We start from the raw sequence: 21,627 nt of genomic DNA on the forward strand, positions 1-21,627 counted from the left end.
AGGCCACAAAGTCGTGATGATGAAACTAGTACCCAAACCTGGGTTTTCTGACTCCCCACCTCCCCTTAAATCTGTATTGGAAAAAAATGAAGTTACGAAGATGTTGTTCTGTAAGCTCTGAAGCAGATCTGGTGTGGGAGGCATCAGCAGAGGTTTCCCCCAGTCAGGGCATCCTCTGGGCATGGAGCCCTTCCCTCCACTGGACTCGGATGGATGTTTCCAGGTCAGTGCAGCAGGAAGATATACCCAGGTAATAGGAAGTTTAAGCCTCACCTGGAGCTTGTATCCAAAGCCACATGGTACTCTGAACAATGGCTTTGGAGACAGAGAAATCTACTCCTGCCAGTACTTAGCGTGTGTGTCTGCATAGCCCTCGGCCATCCTGAGTCTCACTTTTCTCTATGTGCAGTGGAGCTCATACGTATATCCACTTCATACTCAGGAGGCTCAAAGAAGGCCTGAGGCTTGGTAAACTGGCAGCAATGTGGATTACTATGAACTCCACTCCCCCCGCGTGCCCCTACACACCAATACCCCCGTCCTCCGGGAACATAAAACTTTTCCCCAGCACCTGACCTACCCAGGCCACTATCTCTACCACCCAGGGAGTGTGAATTCCAGATGCCGGTTCTCGGTAAGGCGGGCGCCCTCCCACCTCCCGCTCTTGTTTTTGTTTTTGCGTTGGGAGGGAGACGATCTCGATCTAGGTTATCTCGGTCTTCCTAAACCTCTCTCCATCATCCGTTCCAGCCGCCTCCGCGGGCTGTCTGGGCAGGTCCGGCGGGTCGGTGTCTCGGGCTCCACCCCCGGCTCCCGCCGCAGGTGCGAGCGCGGGTCCCGCGGACCACCCCCCGCCCCGTCCCCCGCCCCGGGGGCCGCTCTCGGGCTGGGTTTGGGTCTGTCTTCCTCACCCTCAGCGAGTCGGAAACAAAGGAGGGGGGTGGGGGAGCGCACCATCTCCGGCTCCGCGATTCGCCCTTTATTCTGAACTCGCAACGTCAGCGGGCCGGCGGATGGAACCGCGGGGCGCGGGCCGGGCCGCCCACAGCGCGCCGGGCCGGGGAGCGGGCGGCGGGGGCGCGCGGGGGCCCGGGCCGCGTGGGCGCCGGGATGGAGGGCGCCGAGGGGCGGGGAGCGGGCGTGCGTGTGTGCGAGTGCGAGGGAGGCCGGCCTTTAGTGTAACCGGAGCTACAAAGAAGGGGAGAGTCCGGGAGAGGGAGGGAGGAGCGGCGGCGGCGGCGCCGGGGGCAGCTCCGCCAGCCGGCCCCTTCCCCCGCGCCCGCGCCCGCGCCCGCGCCCGCCCGGAATGATGAAGAAGAACAATTCCACCAAGAGGGTGAGTGCGCCCGCCCGCCGCCGGCCGCTCCGAGGACCCCGGCCCCGCGGCCCCGGCGCCGCCGCGGGGGGGCTTTTGTGTGCGGACTTGGGTCGGGGGCTTGGACTGGGCTCACTTCGCGCCCGCCCCCGGCGCCCCCTCCCCCGGGCGGCCGGCCGCCGCCGGCGTGCGCGCTGCAGCGGCCCCGAGACAATGAGAAATAAAATAAAATGCCGTTAATCCCGGCGCGGCGGGGACCGAGGCTGCGGGAGGGGGCGGGGGACCTGGCGGCCCGCCGGAGGCCACCCTCCGCCCAGGCCGGGCCCCGGCCCCTTCCTCTCGCACTTGGAGTTGTTTATGTGGGGGAAGCGGGAGGGCAGCGGTGGGGGCGAGAGTTGCCCGGAGTGAAGACCTTCCGAGGAGTGGGGCGCGAACGCGGGGCGCCCTGAGTCCAGCCTCTGGGGGGGTGGGGGCGGTCACGGGAAAGCCGGCGAGAGGGGAGCCGAGGGGGTCGTGAGGGCCGGAATGAGACGAGGAGAGGGCGATAGCCACCTAACCGGAGGGTTCTGCTCTCGCCCTGGGGCAGGGGCTTCAGGATGGCAACCAGCCGTCCGCACCGCCTGAGAAGGTCGGCTGGGTCCGGAAATTCTGCGGGAAAGGGATTTTCAGGGAGATTTGGAAAAACCGTTATGTGGTGCTGAAGGGGGACCAGCTGTACATCTCTGAGAAGGAGGTAGGTGCCCTCTGCCTCCGCTGTCCCTGCGTCCTCACATTCCCCGTTTTGTCCCTCCACAGGGGACTCACCTACCTCCGCCTCCCGCTTCCCTCACCCCCCCCCCATTTTGTTCCAAAAGCAAGTTCAGCAATTCGGTGGGTCTCTACCCCTGTCAGATCTGCAGAGAAAGGTCACCCTTTCTCCAGAAGACCCGAGTTAGAATTCCAAGTCGAGCGTGCATTTTACTTAATGATTTTTCTTGGCAAACACCTTTCTGACAACGACGACGACCCCCCCTCCCAAGGTGTCCCAAAAGTTCTAAGTGTCCCCTGCTGCCCCCTACCCTATCCTGGCAGCTAGCTGGAGGTAGGCTTTTTTTTTTTTTTTTCCTTTGCCACGGCTGCTGAAAAACTCTGCTCAGCTTCTTCTTCACCCCTTCCTGTGCTCCTGCCCCCAGCCAGCGGACCTCCTCGGTCCTGTCTCTAGCAGGGGGGCATATGCGGGTCATATCACAGCTGCAGCTGCCCCAGTCACAGAAAACACGTACACAACCCTGGGTCAGTCTCATATGACCTCAGGCAGAGTATCTATGAGTGGCAGTTATTTCTGTTGAAGCCAACGTTCCTAACCTGTATGCTTCCCACTCCATTAAAAAAAGAAGCAGCAAGGAACTCATTCTCCACCCTCTTCATAACTTCCCCCAGTTGTATCAGAAAGGAGACAAATCGAGTCAGGAACCCCTGTCCGTCCCTGGGTAGTTAAAATGAAAACCACAGTCGGCATTCAGAACCTGAGCCCAGATCACCGAACCCACACTCTTCTCCCTTTTATCTCTATTTCTTGAGATCAGTAACACCTGAGAAACTGACATTGCTTTCCCTGAGTTGGAAGTCATTCCAGTCCCCTACTTCTGAGACTGTGTCCGCATTAGGCTAGGACACTGTCCTGTGCTCCCCTGGTTGGGTGGCCCTTCCTCCCCCAATCCTGTGCCCCCCCCCACCCCAGCCTAACTGGGAAGTCCACCCGGAGTTCTAACCTCTTCTGCTTTCTGCAGTAGACTATATTTAGGTAAATAAATCCTTTTATGGTATTGAAACAGACACATGCGCAGTCCTAGAGAAAGTATTCATCTGAACAGAACGTGTACCTAGGCAAGTAGGGGAGAGCTGAGCTGTGCCCGGGCCCGAGCCATCCCTCTTCTGGGTGTTTCGACCTGACTATTTACACCAGGCTGGGAACTTATGATGGAGGGCAGTGGGAGAAGACTTTGACAGCAGGATTTCTTCTTAAGGGCCACCTCTACCCAATCCCGAATCCTACAGAAGGTTTTTCCACAGTTTGCTGGCTTTCCAGTTTAAAAAATAATAATAATAAGCAAGTGTCAAAGGGTATCTCCTGTCTTCCCCGAACTTCATAATGGCAGGAAACTCTGGTGAGCAATCAGGGAGAACTTCCCACACGTCAAAGGGGAACCATGAGAACAGTGGAAGGGTAGAAGGAACAAGACATCTTTTCTTGTTTGTATTTGTCCAAAGAAAAGAGTCTGGGAGTGAAAGAGCGTGCTTGCTCCCTGTTTGTGGATGAAGGAGTACAGAGACAGGGGGAAGGCTCGAATGACCTCAGCCTCCAAGGCTTGGTGTCCTGTGAGTCAGGAGCATCTGACTGGTTATGGGGCCCGCTGTCCCCTGCTGAGAAGGGCGCAGGAGAAGTGGGGACAAGCCTACTGTTACTCCTCTTCTTTGGAGCTCGTTTCCATGCCACGGCAGGCCTGGGCTAAGGGTGAAGCTGACAGAGGACTCTGGGCTCTATTCTGTCCACTTCCCACAAGCTCCAGAGCTAATAGATTCAAGATTTTTTTTTAAATGCAAAGTATAATGTTTGTAATTTATGTGTTAACGCAAGAATATCCCTAACCCTCTCCCCTCGAATTTTCAAGTCTTTTTTTGTTACCTCTCCTCATAAAGGCAGGGTCTCCCATCACCACCTCCATCAAAGCAATCCTTCTGTATTTGTTGTTATTAATCATTTTCCTCATTCTCAGTCAAAGGGCACCCTATGATCACGGGGTTGATGTATAGGAACAGAAACTAGATCTTAGGAGATCTCCTGGTAGAGGAAATTGGGTTCAGGGCATCTTTTTTGGTAAGGGAAAATCCCTTTCTGTGGGCCCAGGGGAAAGGAAGGGCTAGCTTTGGAAGATGGGTAGTTATAAATGAGACTTTGGGACAAGGGTCTCGGAGCTGTCCATCTTCCGTGGGACTGGAATCTACTCGTCCCGCCATTTGTCTTGCCCTTTCTCCTACCACTGCCCTCTCGAGGCCTAACCTCTGTCACTGTCTCCTTCCTGGAGCTCCTTGTCAGCGTGTCTGAGGCAGCATACCCCCCTCCCTTCCCTTCCCTTCTCCCTTCCCTTCCCTTCCTGAAAGGAAAACAGAACAAGTAACTCTCCTCCCCTGGCTCCATACACACACCCAGCACTTTCCTCTCTAAGAGTCCTGGCGGCTGCTGATAGTCTCAAGCCTGAGGAAGAAGGACAGGAGGGCTGATGCGTCATCCTCCCTCCCTGCCCCACATTTCCGGGAATTGTTCTCAGACACCCCTTGCCAACACCTTTTCCGCTCCCATCCACAAGCCTCCCAGGCCTCTGGTCACTTACCAGCCCCAAGCCGGGGAGCCCTGGAAGGGGAAAGCCGTGGGGGAGGCACGCCGGGCCAACACAAACAGGCAGATGTATGAGCAGCCATTGACCCCGGCGAGGCTGTGTGATGAGCCCTCCGCCTCTGTGTCAGCCCCCTGGCCCCAGCGGCGAGTCCGAAGGACAGCCAGATGCAAGACCAGAGATGGGCTGGGCAGTGGAAGAGAGACTCACTCCCCCACCTCAAGGCTGCTGAGAACCAGGGGAATAGATGAAGTCACCTGCGAGCACACAGTTCCTAGTTCGCGCTTGAGAAACAGTTCCAGTCAGGGAGGGTGGGTGTCTTCCAAGGGAGACAGGAGACTACTTTTATCTGTTTGTTTAGTTTTGACAAGACAGGCACTGGCGCTCTTCATCTCTCGTTCCCAGGGTCTTCTGAGCCCAGGCTCAAATGGTAGAGGGCGAAAGGGCTTTCTAATCACAGGCTGCTCGTCTGGGCCGGCGACTAAGTCCCTCTCCTCTTGTAAGCCAGAACAGTCCATGAGCCACAGCTTCAGAGTCCCAGGCCTGTGGGGAACACCTTAGTGGAGAGGAGAAACAACGGAGAGGTTTCCACGAGACCTCGGCAGAAGTATTACTGGAATTTGTTTTGTGGCCCTCCACAAAGGCTGGTTGGGGTCAGAGGATGGAGAGAGAACTGTGGTCTGATGAGACGTTTGGCAGGAGGGTGAAGGGCCAAATGCTGGCTAACGCTGCAAAGGGTAGGGTGCAAGAGAGACAGCACGAGCAGGAAGGGCTCAGTTTAGACACAAAGGAGAACCAGCTCTCAAAACTGGAACCATGGAGAGAAGTAGCAGAATACAAGTCTGAAATGTCCTCCCAGGGACAGTGTAAGTGCATCTTTGTCTAGGGAGAGGTGGATGACTTAAATGGCTCTCGAAGCCTGCAAGGGCCAGGCCGGGTGGTCTCAGGAGCTCGGAGGGCAGGAGTAGGGCAGGAACTATAGGTGTATTTTTCAGCTTGTCTGAGCAAACTCAGCACAGGGCACTGCTGTTTCTATGGTGCTGGAGCTCCCGAAATGAAGGAGGCCGATGACTCTCTTTAGAATAATATATATTTGAGGAGGGAGTCAGGTAAGAAAGCCTGGCTGGCTCAGTCAGTGGAGCCTGTGACTCTGGATCTTGGGGTTCTGAGTTTGAGCCCCATGTTGGGTGTAGAGATTACTTAAAAAAAATAATAAAACCTTTAAAAAAAAAAAAAAGCGACAGTGTAGAGAGTCAGTTAAGCGTCTGTCTTCGGCTCAGGTCATGATCCCAGGGTCCTGGGATCGAGCCCCGAATGCCTGCCTCTCCCTCTCCCTCTGCCACTCCCCCTGCTTGTGTTCTCTCTCTCTGACAAATAAATAAAATCTTTTTTAAAAAAATAAAATAAAGCGACAGTGTAAACATTTAATAAGATGGGAGAGACCAGAGGTAGCATTTGCCTGGAGACATCCCTGATGCTGACTCCGCTTTTATCTCCTCCCTCTGGATGATCAACAGCCACCCAGGTCTGTCTTTCTTCGGGATGATAAGATTAACCTATTAGCCGCCACATAAGCCGTGTCTTTTGAAGGACATAACGGGGGTCATGGTGAAGAGAGACATCCTGGGGCTCCGGAAACAGGAGCTGAGCCGAAGAGAGTGTGGATAAGGGGATAAGGGGCTTACATGGAAACCCACCTGAGGAGTCGGGGCTTGAGGGGTGCCCCAGGACCATGCCCATGCTCAGGCCTGTGTGGGCCTTGGGTCAGACAGCTCTCCTACCCTGTCCTCCCTCCCCTCTCCTTAGGCTCATCCTGCTTCCCAGAACCGGCCTAAATTAACAGTCTGGGGGAAGGCATGAAGTCATCTTCTCCTCAGCACCTCACCTCTAACCCTCCCCTAGGTAAAAGATGAGAAAAATATTCAAGAGGTGTTTGACCTGAGTGACTATGAAAAGTGTGAAGAGCTCCGGAAATCCAAGAGCAGGAGCAAGAAAAATCATAGCAAGTTTACTCTTGCCCACTCCAAACAGCCCGGCAACACGGTATGTCTCTCCTGCCTCCTGGGCCCCTGGAACCGAGGCCGCTTGCATGTCGGGGGCAGAGGACACCTTTGCCCTTCAGGTTCTCCCCAAACTCTGGGCCCAGAGGCCCCGCACTTGCCCTCCTGCCAGCTTCTGTTATTTAACCTGAGAATATTGTGGCCATTGCCTCCCCTCCAGGCGAGCCAGCCTTTAAACTATCCAATCACAGAGATCAGCTCTCTCTCTCTTTCTCTCTGTCTCTCTCTCACACACACAGGCACACATATATCATACAGTCTTGGAAGAAAATCACTTTTCCCTGTACCCTGATAGGTGAATTTCTGAATCTAATTTCTCTTGTCTGAGGGGACTCAGGGAAGTTCCTGTCACTTTCTGTTTACTCAGACATTAAAGATCTTTATTTTAGTACCTGTCCTTTATTATCTATCAAACCTCCTGTAATTATCTCCAATGACGTAGTAATATCCATCACCCTTCCTAGCTCTTCCTTGGTCATTTCTCAAACAACCTCTAAGCTGTGGCATCTTCTAGGACTAGAGGCTGGTTTCCTTAGGTTGTGGATGACTCTGGAAGCAGAATCTCTCTCCTTCTAGGAGCTGGGTCTAAGAGAATGAGATGATAATTCCTTATTTCTTCACCCTTCCTAGTGAGGCACCAACCCTAAAACGCTGGCTGAACCAAGAATCTTCCCCTCACAGGCTCCCAACCTGATCTTCCTGGCCGTGAGTCCAGAAGAGAAGGAATCATGGATCAATGCCCTCAACTCTGCTATCACCCGAGCCAAGAACCGCATCTTGGATGAGGTCAGGGGGGCTCAGGTGGAGGGGAGGAGCACCAGGGCAGAGGCAGTACCCATGACTCATGTAAAGGGGGAGGTTTGGGGGTGCACCCCACTTAACTTGCTACCACCCACGAGCTGTACTTCTTTAGCTCCCTTTGAAAACCCCACTGTCCCACCTTCTGAGTCTTTCCACCAACTCCTCTTTGCATTCTTTGTGGTGCCTGGGGCCAGCCTTGTAGCCCCCGCACGTGCAGTAAAGGCCTTGCCCTTGGATTTTCTCAGAACCAGTCAACGGGGTGGGTTTATCTCCCAGTCCAGGCATGTTCAGGCCACAGGGGATGCTGGGCTGGTTCAGTCTCTGAAGAGCGCCCATGACTCACAGTGCATCTCTTCAGGTCACCGTTGAGGAGGACAGCTATCTCGCACACCCCACTCGAGACAGGGCAAAAATCCAACACTCCCGCCGCCCCCCAACTCGGGGACACCTGATGGCCGTGGTACGTAAGATTGTAAGAAAGTAAAACTTGCTGAAGGGCCAACTCCACGTGGGCCCGTCTCAGACAAGAGTATTCAGCCCACCAGAGGCATTTGTGGTACCAAGGTCAAAGGCTCAGGAGGTGCCTGCACCCCGTCCCCCTGCCTGATTCCTCCAAATCAGAAATACTTACTTAGCACCTACTATGAGTTCAGAAGTCCTTGCCCTCAATAAATGTATCATTCTTGGTGGAAAATGAGATCCACCCACAAGGAAAGCGAACATAGAAGAGGTGAGTGCTGTCCCACGGAGTAGAAATGAACCGCACAGCGGTGGCATCAGGCCCTGCAGTCACTTCCAGGAGGAAGGATCACCGTGAGCCCCCGCAACACACGGAGTGCTGGTTCCTCTCACTGTCCGAGCTCTCGGTCTCGAGAGAGAGAGGCAGTCAGGTATAGTAGAAAGAATACAGGCTTTGGAGTCAGACAGAACCAGGTTGTAACCTAGCTTTGCAGTTTACTCTCTCTCGACTCCCTCCCTGAGGCCGCTGGTCTTCAGCAGGAAAGGGGGCAGGCGCCATGCCTACCTTGAAGGGCTGCTGTGAGGAATGAATGACTGAAACAACATATATATCGATATACAGGAGGTGCCGAATAGCACCTGTATTGTTTTGTATTCTTGTAGTGTTCTGGAACTAGAACAAGTTTTACTTTAAGGCGCGGGGTCCTGAGCTCTAAAGGGCAGAGGCGGTTGGGGCATAGGGTTCAGAGGACACAGATGGAAAAGGACAGCAGCTGTGCCATGCGGAACATCCTGTGGGTGTCAAACCCGATTTGATGCTTAGAGTCCCCGAGACGGAGAAAAAAAGGCACTCTGCAGGAAGTTTATAGTAAAATGGGGAGTATGGGACACGAGCAGGAGAAGTTACTTTAAATCACAGAACAGTAAGAGAAAAGTTCCAATCACTATCAAAGGAATAAGAAACAGTAAGAAAGTCAAAGGGCTCAGTCAGGATGGAGGAGGGAAATGGCCAGTTTGCCTCTGTCTTTCCGACAGACAGTCACTCCTGAACCACCTACTGATGGCAGTTCCCCCCTTCACCCCCACCCTCTCCTTCCCTAGGCTTCCACCTCTACCTCGGATGGGATGCTGACTTTGGACCTGATCCAGGAGGAAGACCCTTCCCCGGAGGAACCGGCCTCTTGCGCCGAGAACTTTCGCGTGGACCTGGACAAGTCTGTGGCCCACCTGGCCGGCAGCCGGCGGAGAGCAGACTCAGACCGCATCCAGCCCTCCTCAGACCGAGCCAGCGGCCTCCCCCGGGCTTGGGAAAAGCCAGACAAGGGGGCCACCTACACGCCCCAGGCCCCCAAGAAGCTGAGCCCCGCAGAGAAAGGCCGCTGTGCCTCCTTGGAGGAGATCCTGTCTCAGCGGGACGCTGCCCCGGCCTGCACCCTCCAGCTGCGGGCCGGGGACCCCCCAGGCCTCGTTCCACCCCACCCGGGGCAGCTGTCCCGGATCCAGGACCTGGTCGCCAGGAAACTGGAGAAGACTCAGGAGCTGCTGACCGAGGTTCAGGGACTGGGAGATGGGAAGCGAAAGGCCAAGGACCCCCCGGGGTCTCCTCCTGACTCTGAGTCAGAGCAGCGGCTGCTGGAGACAGAGCGGCTGCTGGGAGAGGCGTCGTCGAATTGGAGCCAAGCAAAGAGGGTGCTGCAGGAAGTCAGGGAGCTGAGGGACCTGTATAGACAGATGGACCTGCAGAGCCCCGACTCCCACCTCAGAGCAGCCACTCAGCACAGTCAGTACCGGAAGAGCCTGATGTGAACGAGGGGGACAGCGGCTGGAATTGGGGGGTGGGGTACACGGACTCTTATCTCCAAGTGTTGCAGGACAAAGCTTTTTTATTTACCTCAGTCAAAAAAAGGAAAAAAAACCCCACAAACTCGTTGCTCTTGCTGCTGCCCAACCTTCCCCCCACCCCCGTTTCCTTCCTTATCCGTGGCTGTTTCTCTGGCACCTCAGTTGCCTCAGATTTGAGGAGGTGACCCCGACAGCGGTATTAAGAAGCTCTCACCTAGACGAAGAGAGGGGGGGATAAAGGCATAGTCTGGCCATTTACACACACCACCCCTCAGACACGGCAGGGAACGTTCTGCTGCTCCCAAGGACATGCATAAGCCAAGTTCGCGGGGGAGGCTTTTTCGCTTCCATCCCATTCCAGGTTTCCAATCTGAGGGTGAAATTTCAGCTGTCCAGCTCTAGCCCTGGGGATAGGGAAGCCACTGCCAACTGCGCACACAGAAGTGACATCTGTCCCTGCCCTGAGTAGGATTTGTGGGGTCCCACCAGACACACCAGCTTCTTGCTCATACCCTTTAATGAGACTGAGCTGCCCGGCTATCTTGTTCGCCGTGTGTCTTCCCTTCATTTCCCTACCTTTCCCAACACCGACGCGAAGATCCAGTGCTGGACAGTTGGAATGGTGTGGTCCTTCGGTGGTGGGGGGGAGGGGGGCCCCAGGGCAGGGGAACTAGGGGCGGCTGACCCCACAGAAGAACCGCACTAAGAACGAAACTGATTTGCAATGCAAGCTGGGCAGGATTGAGGGGAAAACCAAACGTGTGGCCAGGTTCCTCTTTTGGCCAAGCTAGGTTTCCTGTAGCCTCTCCCTCTCCTTCCTCAAACCTCTCTCCCAACACTCATCAGGCCCCAACTTCAGCAAAACATCTCTGTGCTCACGCCACCGCCCTCCTGGCCAGGCTCCCTTGCATTCTTGTCAACGGTAGATCTCACACACTCATTCTGTTTTGTTTGCTTCTTCCCTCTGAAGTTCCTAAAATCAGATTAGCAACAGTGACAGGGGCCAGAGAAGGGTTGTGAAGGCAAGAGCTGAGTGGGTTTTGACAGGAAGGGGACAGAGAGCCTCACGAATCAACTAAAGGGGTTAGAAGCCACTTGGAAGTTTATGCACCCCTAGCTAGCCCCTTGACCCTCTTCCCTAGATCTCTTGCTTCCAAGAATCAAGACCTAGCGCTCTTCTTGGGGGTGAGAGGGGAGAACGTGGGGACAGAGGCCTGTTGGTGCTGGTGGTGAGGCTGCCCCAATGTGACATTCAGGAAGATGCGGTAGGAGGGAGAAAAGGAAAATCCCTTGGGGGGAGCGCAGACCCTTCCGTTCCCAATCTTCTGCTCTGATGTTACTTGCACATCCCAAGTAAGCACGATGGGAGATGTCTCCATGGAAGAGAGGTTCTTGCACCATGCATCCTGCAGGTTTTCCCCAGATCTAGCCTGTAGTTCTCTAAACAAGTCTCTTCCCGGACGAATATGTATCCTACTTGAGTGAGGGAGACGACACCAGAGTGCCACCTGAATGTCCTGCCCAGGGTCTCCTGAGGCAGCAGGTGAAGAAATCTGGGTCCGCAGACTTGCCATCCTCCCGACAGGCCTCGCTCTCCTAAACTCACATGCTCAGTAGACCCACCTGTTGTCCAATCATGAAAATCAAGGTTAAAATATTTCCTTGTAGAAGTCCCTACCTTCGTATTAATTTTATTTTACCGGCACTTTCCCTCTTCTTTTTCTTCCTGGTTGCTCCTACATAATGAAGAAAAAGACAAAAGCCGGAAGAACATGTCTGTCCCAAGGTGCCAATTCCCTGTGGCTGCCAGGGGGGCTAGAGGACACAGGGAGGCACTGGAAGGAGAAGGACAGGTGAGGGGAGCAGAAAAGAAAGATGGGGGGCCTCTGGGCGCGGAACTAAGGCCCAGGCCACAGGGGAGCGAAACGAGCTCAGCTTTGGAACCAGACAGATCTGGGTTCAGATTCCGACATTTTCCTTATGAGGCCCCAAGGCACGAGCTTTCCGACTGTCCGTTTTCTCATCCGCAGCACGGAGAGTTCATGTTGGGCGGGCGGGCGAAGGGGCCCGAGGGAAATGCCTGCCGCGGACACTCAGCAAACGCCTGCGGCGGCTGTGACCAGGAGAACGACGCGCTGGGCTGGGGACAGCGCGGGCTAGGAGGCCTCCGGCCCGCGGTTGATCGCGGCCACTTAGTTGTAGTGCGAGAGCGCACTGAGCCCGCACGCGCCGCGCAGTGCCCGCGCCCTTTCTTCAAGGACACGCAGCGCCAGGGACGGGGCTACGGCTGGAGATGGGGGGCGCGGGGGGCGCCAGATCGCCTGTCCTCCGGAGCCGCGGGGGTCAGCACCAAGCCAGCCTTGCCCCTGGGACCCTGAAGGTGGGCGGACGGGAGGACAAGAGCACCGGGAGCCCAGCTTCCTCTCGCCCAGACCTCTCTCCCCGCATTCCATCAGCCCAATTTCTTCACCTGCCATATTGCCTCCACTCCCTCCCAGTTGCTGGGTTCTGGGGTGAATGGGTAGATTGGGCAGGGGGCTGTGAGCCCACTCGCTTATTACACAGTTGCCAGTGGACCTGCTTCAGGATGTGTGTTTTTTCTTCCTCGCCTTCCCTCTCCCATCAGTTGTGCTATATTCCTTTCTTACACAAAGGAACTCCAAAAGGGAGACTTTTGGGAGGCCCTAGGCTGGGGAGATGGGGGAATCCAGGACGCAGAGTTGAAACGGGGTAAGGAGTGGAGACGGGTGAAGAACTAAATGCCATTGCATATTTCAGTGACCTTTTCCTCAACTTTGCCTGTTCCCCCGCACTCGCTTGTGAAGTAGCGGTCTGGGGGGCAGGAGGAAAATGTCTGCGGTGTTGACCTGAAGAGCTGATGGGTTCCTGCGCATGCTATTTCGCAGAGCTGTAGGCTGTTTAGGGTGAGAAGAAAAGCGGAGAACCCCACAAGTTTCTCTAAGTCCTGCTCCAGCCTTCGGAGAGCATGCCCTGCTGAGCCTGCAACTCTGACCCTAGCTCCCAGCCCCTCTGTCACCGGTATATTCTACCAAAACCATGCCCCCAAATCTCTCCCATTTCTACACCTCACAGGCAAGCGGGGGGCCCAGCCCCATTCCACGGCCCTCGAAGCTCGAAGCTCGGCTCCAGCCCCCTCCCCTTCTCACTCCCAGCCCCTGCTCGGTACAGTTCTCTTCCTCCTTTCTTCCAAGCTCCCAGTCTCCCAAGCACAGCAGCCAATCCCCAGCCTGCTCTGGAGCCACACCATATAAGGAGAGGTTGGAAAGAAACCCGAGTAAACGCGGGAGCAAATACAACACACACACACACACACACACACGCCAGCACACTCGCGCCCCAAGAGTTTGAGCGCCTTTCTGCACGTGACCCTGTGTCTCTCCGTCTGTGTGTATGACACCAGTCTCACCGGTCCCTGTCCCTGGCTCACCCCACCCACAGAACCAGGAACCTGTTTGCTATTCCCCGCCTTTATTCACACCCCCTGAGACCATCACTCCAACCAGTTGCCTCTGACCTAGATTTTCTGCACTAATCACAAGCCTAACGAGATCTAACAAACACCCAGCTTAGCACAGCTGAGACCCTTGAGGTCAATTAGTACAACCCAGCTCAGCTCAGGAAATGAGAGATGGAGCCAGAAACTCTTGTACATGCCTCACCCCAGCCCCAGCCCAGCCCCGGCCCAACCCCGCCCTGGAAGCAGGCAGGGGGAGAATGCAAAAATTAGCAGAACCAGTTTAAAAATAGGATCTTGGAGAGTTAACAAATGTGCGGAAAACCGCATTAAGGTTGGAAAGAATACAGATTCCCAGCTCCTCCTAAGTTATCAGGAGGGTAGAGGTTGGTGCAGTGCTGGGAACGAGGCGCATAAGGCAGTTTTCTCTTTCTTAAGGGACAATATGGAGAAGAGTAACTCCTAAAAGAGTGGGTAGCACTAGAATCTTGATCTGCACCCCAGTCTCCAACTCTTAATCCCTCTTCCTCTTTGCTTCCTGCTTTGGACAAGTTGGGGTGGTCTCCCCTGTCTTACCAGCTGGTTTGGAATAACTCTGAAATCACCTCCTTCTTTCAGAAATGCTAGATTCAGCCCCACTCTTGCTTTCCCTTCTTCCAGATAGTAAAACAATGAGAGCGAAGAGCCCCTTCTTCCCGAGAAACACAGAAAAGTGTAAAATAAAGGTGATCAGGTTTGGGTTAACAAAGTATTGTGACGACGCCCAATTACTGTCTTCTAGATGAAGGCTGAGAACAGCCAGGAGTGGTAGAATCGGTTGCTCGTGCAGCTTTCCCACAGGGCAGGAATGCAACACAACAGAAAGAAGATGGAGCAGGGCAATGTGGTCCTCAGTTTCCTGGGTTCCTTTCTGTAGGTGGCAAAGTAAGGCAGTAGAATGCTTCCCCGTCCTCCGTCCTCTGCGTGCAGGCAAGCTGTCCTAACCTCATCCCTAGCCCTGGGGGCTCTATTGAGGTGGGAAGGGAAAGAGAAGCCTAGCGAAGTGCTCTCTGCCCGAGTGGGGAGGGGGACTTGGAGCCCCGGCAGGAACAGAAGGTTTCTCTCCCCGCCAGCCTCCCCCCAGCTCTGGCTGCAGTGGGCTGCACTCCGCTCACACCCTGCCCCATCCACAGTCCAAACTTACACAGCAACCAGGAACCGGGTGGGCAGGACAATTCACAAAAGCATCATGTCTATATGTGGATGACTCCCAAATTCACTTTCCAGGCCCCAGCCCGCCTCAGAGATCAAGGCACGCACAGCCACGTGCCCTTTTGACGTCTCTACTTCAGTGCCTAACAGGCGGCTTAAACTTAAATAAATGTGGAAAATCCTTAAATAATGGTCCTTGCTGAACCAGCCTCCTTCCATGCTCTTTTGCAATGTGAGTTTACTGGTCCTCTGCTCGAGAGGCGTTGCTCTTTCTCCAACTGCCATTTGCGTCTGGGTTTGCCTTGTAACTTGCTTTGACCAATAGAATGTGCCATTGTGTAGGTTCCAGAGTTTAGACCCTAAAAGGTCTTGCAGTTCCCTCACTGCATGTAAGAAGCCTGGGCTTCTTAAAATTCAGTTGCATATAAGAAGCTTGGACGAGCATTCTTGAAGATGTGAGACCACGTGGGGAAGAGGTCTGGAAACCGCATAGAATCATCCCAACATCCAAGCCTCCACACAGACATGGCTAAACACAGCACACCATGCAAGACCCGAAGACCAACTGTCCGATCAAACCACAGAATTGTGAGAAATGAATAAATCGTTGTTGTCTTAAGCCACTAAGTTTGGGGGTGATTTGCAATTCAGCAGTAGATACTGAAACAGAAATCGGTACGTGGAAGACGTCCATAATTAAAACCTAAAACACATGGCATTAGCACGGGGCCCAGGGAGCAGACAGAGGCAAAAAGGGCAGGCAGCAAGAAAACTATTAGTACAGCTGGATGAGCAGGGAGGAAATTGCTCTTGGACGCTCAGAGGAAAGGGTCATCTTTGCTATATAGCAGCGGAATAATTTATGAAACCGTCACCTGTGGTACTTGGAAAATAGAAAATGAACGTAATAAACTTGTTGGAGGTGGCTAAGGAGATTTCCAAGCAGAATGCTAACAATACCAATATGGAATCAGTTTGCAAGCAAAAGTTGAGGGAGAAATAAAAAAGAGAATGGAACAGTCTCCAGCCAGAAGAAACTGGAGAAACGGAAACCCCTGAGCACTGTTGGTAACAATGTAAAATGGTGCATCCACTATGGAAAACAATATGGTGGTTCCTCCAAAAAATAAAAACAGAATTACCACATGATCCAGCAATCCCACTCCCAGTATATACCCAAAAGAATCGAAAGCAAGATCTTGAAGAGATAGCTGCTCACCCACGTCTGTAACAGCATTATTCACAATGGGCCAGAGATGGAAGTAGTTCAAGTGTCCATCAAAGGATGAATGGATAAACAAAATGTGCTATATACATATAATGAAATAGTATTCAGCCTTTAAAAGGAAGGAAGTCTGTCATATACTACAACGCGAATGAACCTTGAGGACATTTTATTTTATTTTATTTTATTTTTTAAGTAGGCTCCATACCCAGTGTGGAGCCCAACGCAAGAACCTTGAGGATATTTTGCTAAGTGAACTAAGCCAGACACACACACAAAAAACAAATACTGTATGATTCCACTTACATGAGGTATCTAAAGTAGTCAGATTCATAGAAACAGAAAGTAGAATGGTGGTTTCCAGGGGCTGGGGGGCAGAGGGAAATGGGGAGTTGTTTCATGGGTACAGAGTTTCTGTATTGCAAGATGAGAAAGTTCTAGAGCTGGGTGCCCAACATTGTGGATATGCTTAACACTACTGAGTTGCACACTTAAAAATGGATAAGATGATAAATTTTATTATAGGTCTTTAAGTCACAGTTAAATATGAAATGTTTTAAAGACACTTTAAAAATGTCATGATCCCTTGCCCAGTTCCTACATCTGAAATTGTTTTCAGACCTGAAATCCATTGAATGAAAATGTGGATGAGTCCCCAGGAGGAAGGACCCTACAGCAAGTATATATTGTAATAATTCCACCAGTCCTTCCGGCAAAGGGCCTTAACAGCCATTTACTTGGGCATCTGTGAACCAGAGGAGGGGGGTATCCAGTATGACATAGGGTCTGAAATGATCCTGATAGTCAGAGACCTGAAATTGTCATTGTGGACTGCTTGGTGGACTAGACTGATGGACTCCTGGCCCATCAAAATGGAGTCCTGGCTGAAGTCCATCTTAAGATGCTCCACGGGTCCATGGCCCCACCTGGTGGTCATTGCCCCATTCCTGTATGTGTAACTGGAGCTGATTTTGGCTTTTGGGAAAGTCCCTATGTTGGGTCATTGGTCTATGTGACAAGAGCTATATCACAGTGGGGAAGCTTCTGAAATTGTGCCTCTCTCCCCATTCTCACACCTCTAAAGCAATGTGGTAAATAAAAAACAATATCCCAAAACAAACTGATGGTTGCCAGAGAGGAGGAGAGTTAGAGGGATGGGCAAAAAGGGTGAAGGGGTATGTGGGGGGGGGCGGTAATAGGCTTCCAATTATGGAATAAGTCAGGGGGGTAAAAAGTACAGCACAGGGAATATAGTCAATGGTATCATAATAGTGTTGTATGGTGACAGATGGCAGCTCCCCTTGTGGTGAGCACAGCATACATACAGAGTTGTCCAATCACTATGTTGTATACTGAAACTCATGTAACATTGTGTCAACTACACTTCAGTTTAAAATACGAGCTCCACCATGGCCCCCATGGTGACTCCAAGCAGCCATCTGAGGAGGATCTGCTTCCGCAGGATTTCAGCTGCAACCTCTCAGCCAAGTCCCCCACGCTCTTCCTCGGGAGCGCCTTCATCGTGTCCACCATCCCCATCTAGTAGCACAGAAGAGGGAGGATGCTGTTGCCAAAGAAGTGACTTGCAAACTTTCTGAAGCTGATAACAGAAAGATGTCTCGAAAGGAAAAAGTTGAAAGAATCTGGTGGAAGAAGAGGGAAGTTGCTGACTATGAAGCTACAACATTTTCCATCTTCTATAACAACACCCGATTCCTGGGCTTGGTCATTGTCGCTTCCTTCTTTATATTGACGAACTTCAACCCCACAGTGAACTGTATTTTGTCCATAAGTGTTTCATCAGGCCTCCTTGTCCTCCTGTCTACTGGCTCCAAGTAGACCGGACCAGCTCTGCATCTACGCGCGGCCCATGGAATGTGGAAAAGTAGCAGGGTGGTCAGGGTGAGAGACGCACAAGACATTTTGAAAAAACCAACAAAACGTAATTCAATATTTGTTTATTGGCTCTTTTTTGACAGACTGTTGAAATTAAATTAATTGAAAGGGGGAAAATAAATTTTAAAAATTATATATATATGTACATCCCACTTTGGAAGGAAGACAGAAATCAGCACCACCCTTAAGGGTCTCAAGGGGTAGTGGGCTCTATCATAACTCTGTTTAATCCTCCAGTCTGGTTCCTACAGAAAGTAGATGGACCCTAGAGAGTGACGGTAGACTACAGCCAGCTCAGTTCAGGCCCTGATTGCAGCCACCATACTGGGTGTGGGCTCATTGCTACAGCAGACAGACAGATATGCTTCAAATACATGACACATGTGGCCATCGATGTAACATACACAAGCTTCTGTATCCCAATCAGGAAAGAGGATCAGAAGCATCATTCACATGGACTGAACAACATTCATTAAGCTTTCCCCCAGGCTGTAACAACTCTCCCAATCTCTGTTGTGATATATTCAGAAAAGATCTGGACCATGCAGACATCCCAGATTGACCCACCGCATCAGTGACATTGTGCTGATTGGAGAGAAGGCACAAGAAGGCCCCTGGAAGCCCTGGTAAGACACACTCACTCAAGAGGGTGTGATATAAACTCTCTGAAGATTCTAGGGACCTCCCCCTGCAATAGTTTGGGGGACCCAGGGGTCAGAGGCATGCTAGGACATCTCCTATAAAGAAAAGACAAACTGCTGCATATTACATCCACAAAGGAAGCACATACCTTGTGGACCTCTTTGTTCTGGAAACAATACGTTGGATACCTAGGAATACTGCTCTAGCCCATATCCTGGGTGACACGCAAGGTGGTGGCTTTGCATGGGGACTGAGACAGGGATATTGAGCCTGCCCAGCAAAAGGAGATGGAATGCTACTAAACACATGGGGCAGGAATATGCATGGAACTCGGGTGATCCCCATGGGCACCTCTTGGCACTCCGTTGCCTAACTGTGATGTGAATGGCAAATCCAGCACAGCCTGTGAAGGGTGAGGTTACTGGGCTCCCAGACCGCCTCAAGAATAAGGGCTTGGGTTTCTCTACCAGGCAAGCCATCAGGGCCAGCAGAGATGAGAGTGGGATAATCTCTGGCAGAGAGGGACAGTGGAATTTGGAGTGGATTATGGAGCCGGGAGACAGTCATTTATCGGTTGCAGCCCCAAGACCGGCCACAGCAATAGCCTGTGGTTAATCCACAGACCATCCTTTTCTAAGTCCCTTTAGGAAGACAGCTCACTAGGACTCTGGAAGGGCTACCCCTCCCCCCCACCATGTGTCCGGAGAATGGATCCACATGGTACAAGGGATGGACTGTGGTAGCCATGGGGGTGCCCCGCTTGGATCTGTCTTCAGGAGAGAGCTTGCTGATCAGCTGTAAGAAGTGTAGTCAGCTGTCAGCCTCCAGCTGGTGGAAACTTCAGGATCTGTCTCAGTTTTCAAGCCTGGGCACGCTCCTCCCAGGCAGCCCCCCCCACCAATGACTGAGAGCAACATGAAGGGTCACTAGGGCCTAGACATTTCTGCCCAATGGAACCTCCTCTCACAAGACACCTTTGCCCTGAAGTTCCCCAAGGGTTCCCCAAGATTTTACCTGCATTTCAGACCGAGGCTCTCCCTGACCAATCCTGCTTCCTCTCCCCTTTCCTTTCATAGACATACCCCACCTCTGATACCTCTTACACTCCCCACTCCTCGGCATCTGCTTCCCAGAGGACCCAACACACTTTTCTTCCTCGTGCCCTCCCCAGCGCCACCATCTAATCCACTGCAAGGTGTTTGCTCTACTTGAAAAGCATAGCTAGTATCCGCCCATTTCTCTATCTGTCCTCTGCCAGCCCCTCACCTGAGTAACTGCATGGTCTCCTGATGACCTCTCTCTCTGCTTCAGCTCTTCCCCATTCAGCAGCTGGAATGTCTTCTTAAAGCAATTCATGTAACTTGCCTACTTAAAATCATCTAAGCTTCATATCACTCTTAAAATAAAAATCCAATAAAAATCCAAACTCCTTTTCCTGGAAAATAAGGCCCTTCATCATCTGACCCATGCATATCTCCCACCTTATGTTCTCCCAATCCAGCCACACAGACCTACTTCCTATTCTTCAAACCTCCTTCCCGCCTCAGGCGCTTTGCCCTTGCTATTCTTCTGCCTAAAAAACACTCTAGTTCTCTTCCTTAAAATCTTTATTCAAATGTCAGCTCCTCTGAGAGCTCTTTCCTGGTCACTCTGTCCCTTCCAGTGGAAGCACCCCTTCCAGTGGAATCGCTCCCTGTCATATCACTCTTTGCTTCCAACAATGACCACAGACTAATCATTTGCCACTTTTGCCTTTTCGTTCTCTCTCTCCCGGAGTAGAATACAGGCCCCACAGGGGCAGGGCCTTGACTCTTCACTCTTTTTTTTTTTTTTTTTTTTAAGATTTTATTTATTTATTTGACAGAGACAGAGATAGCGAGAGCAGGAACACAAGCAGCGGGAGTGGGAGAGGGAGAGCAGGCTTCCTGCCGAGGAGGGAACCCGATGTGGGACTCGATCCCAGGACCCTGGGATCATGACCTGTTGACTCTTCACTCTTATCTCCCTAGCACTCTGCACACAATATAGAAACACAAAAATTATTTGTGTAATGAATGATGGAATAAAGTCTTCCCTATCCCACCCACATCTCTGCTACGTTCATCCCCACCATTTACGTCCATTGTGATCATATTAATATATCTTGATGGCCCATCACAGTTTTTAAGTAGCGTATTCTTTTACACACATTAAGAATTAACTCCGTAAGGAAAACAGAACAGGGATGACCCCCAAATTAAGGGGAAAAAAAACAACCCTGAAGCTGACAGAAATAACCAAGCTAGAAAGTGCCAAAATCTAAATCTAAGATCCAGTTTTGGGAAACGCAGCGATGTCTGACCCCAGTGATACAGGTAGACGAAGTTCACAGGTGAAGGGCACAGCGCTCACAGGGTTGCCCTCGCTTCAGTCACCAGTCACGAGTTCGGGGATCCCACTACCTCCTCAAGATAATTTGCTAGAAATACTCACAGAACCCAGGAAAGCACTGTACTTACAATTAAAGGTGTTTTTTTTTTTTAAGATTTTATTTATTTATCTGAGACAGAGAGAATGAGAGAGACAGAGAGCACGAGAGGGGGGAGGGTCAGAGGGAAAAGCAGACTCCCCGCCGAGCAGGGAGCCCGATGCGGGACTTGATCCCGGGACTCCAGGATCATGACCTGAGCCGAAGGCAGTCGCTTAACCAACTGAGCCACCCAGGCGCCCAAAGGTGTTTTTTTTAAGATTTTATTTATTTATTTGAGAGAGAGCATGAGTGGGGGGAGGGTCAGAAGGAGAAGGAGAGGAAGAAGCAGTGGAGCCCCACTAAGCGAAGAGCCCAACACGGGGCTCAATCCCAGGACCCCAAGATCGTGACCTGAGCCGAAGGCAGACGCTTAACGACTGAGCCACCCAGGCGCCCCCACAGTGAAAGTTTTATTATAACAAAAGGATACAAATCAGAACCAGCCAAAAGAAGAGACAGATGGGGTGAAATCTGCGGGGCCCAAACACAAAGCTTCTCATCATCTGTAGAGTCCTGGATGGCATTACCTCCTCCTGGTTACAATGTGGGACAATCCTCGAGTGTTGCCAACCAGGGACCCTTAACCAAGTCCTTGGAGTCCGGATCTTTTACTAGGGCTCAATCACACACTGCCCACACTGCTGACCCACAGTGTTCAGCTCCTCTGGAGGCTGGAACTGATACAGCATGTTCCAAAGCTGTCACAAATCACACCGTTAGACTGTCCAGTCGCCAGCCTCAGCCTCAGAGCAAAGACGCCCCTATGAAGTGGAACATTCTAGATGCCTAGAGATCACCTCCCGGGAGCAGAGGGCAAAAGTCATAGCTCTGCTTCAAC

General features: G+C 52.2%; 1 protein-coding gene and 1 pseudogene across 2 annotated transcripts; both read left to right on the forward strand.

The window, feature by feature from the left end:
• Positions 1 to 949: 949 nt before the first annotated feature.
• Positions 950 to 11,521, forward strand: PLEKHO1 (pleckstrin homology domain containing O1). Of its 2 annotated transcripts, XM_045896745.3 has the most exons (6): positions 950 to 1,336; positions 1,902 to 2,048; positions 6,592 to 6,732; positions 7,431 to 7,535; positions 7,909 to 8,010; positions 9,111 to 11,521. In XM_045896745.3, the coding sequence occupies exons 1-6, from the start codon at positions 1,307 to 1,309 to the stop codon at positions 9,813 to 9,815; spliced, it is 1,230 nt and encodes a 409-aa protein (XP_045752701.1). In that variant the 5' UTR covers positions 950 to 1,306; the 3' UTR covers positions 9,816 to 11,521. The 2 variants fall into 2 exon arrangements, with proteins under 2 accessions (XP_045752701.1, XP_045752702.1); XM_045896746.3 differs by lacking the exons at positions 950 to 1,336; positions 1,902 to 2,048 and having other exon boundaries at positions 7,380 to 7,535; positions 7,827 to 8,010.
• Positions 11,522 to 16,658: 5,137 nt separating this feature from the next.
• Positions 16,659 to 17,669, forward strand: LOC123858249 (translocon-associated protein subunit gamma-like; annotated as a pseudogene).
• The last annotated feature ends 3,958 nt before the right edge of the window (positions 17,670 to 21,627 follow it).

Source organism: Mirounga angustirostris, unplaced genomic scaffold (genome assembly GCF_029215605.1).
Source record: "Mirounga angustirostris isolate CCGP_5_RB_7025 unplaced genomic scaffold, mMirAng1.0.hap1 SCAF_4, whole genome shotgun sequence".
NCBI lineage: Eukaryota > Metazoa > Chordata > Mammalia > Carnivora > Phocidae > Mirounga > Mirounga angustirostris.

Bases quoted from the DNA above. Each gene is read 5' to 3' on its own strand.
- PLEKHO1 (XM_045896745.3), top strand. From the start codon at position 1,307: ATGATGAAGAAGAACAATTCCACCAAGAGG. The intron at 6,733-7,430 runs GTATGTCTCTCC...TTCCCCTCACAG, and splicing joins CCAAACAGCCCGGCAACACG to GCTCCCAACCTGATCTTCCT. The intron at 7,536-7,908 runs GTCAGGGGGGCT...GCATCTCTTCAG, and splicing joins AGAACCGCATCTTGGATGAG to GTCACCGTTGAGGAGGACAG.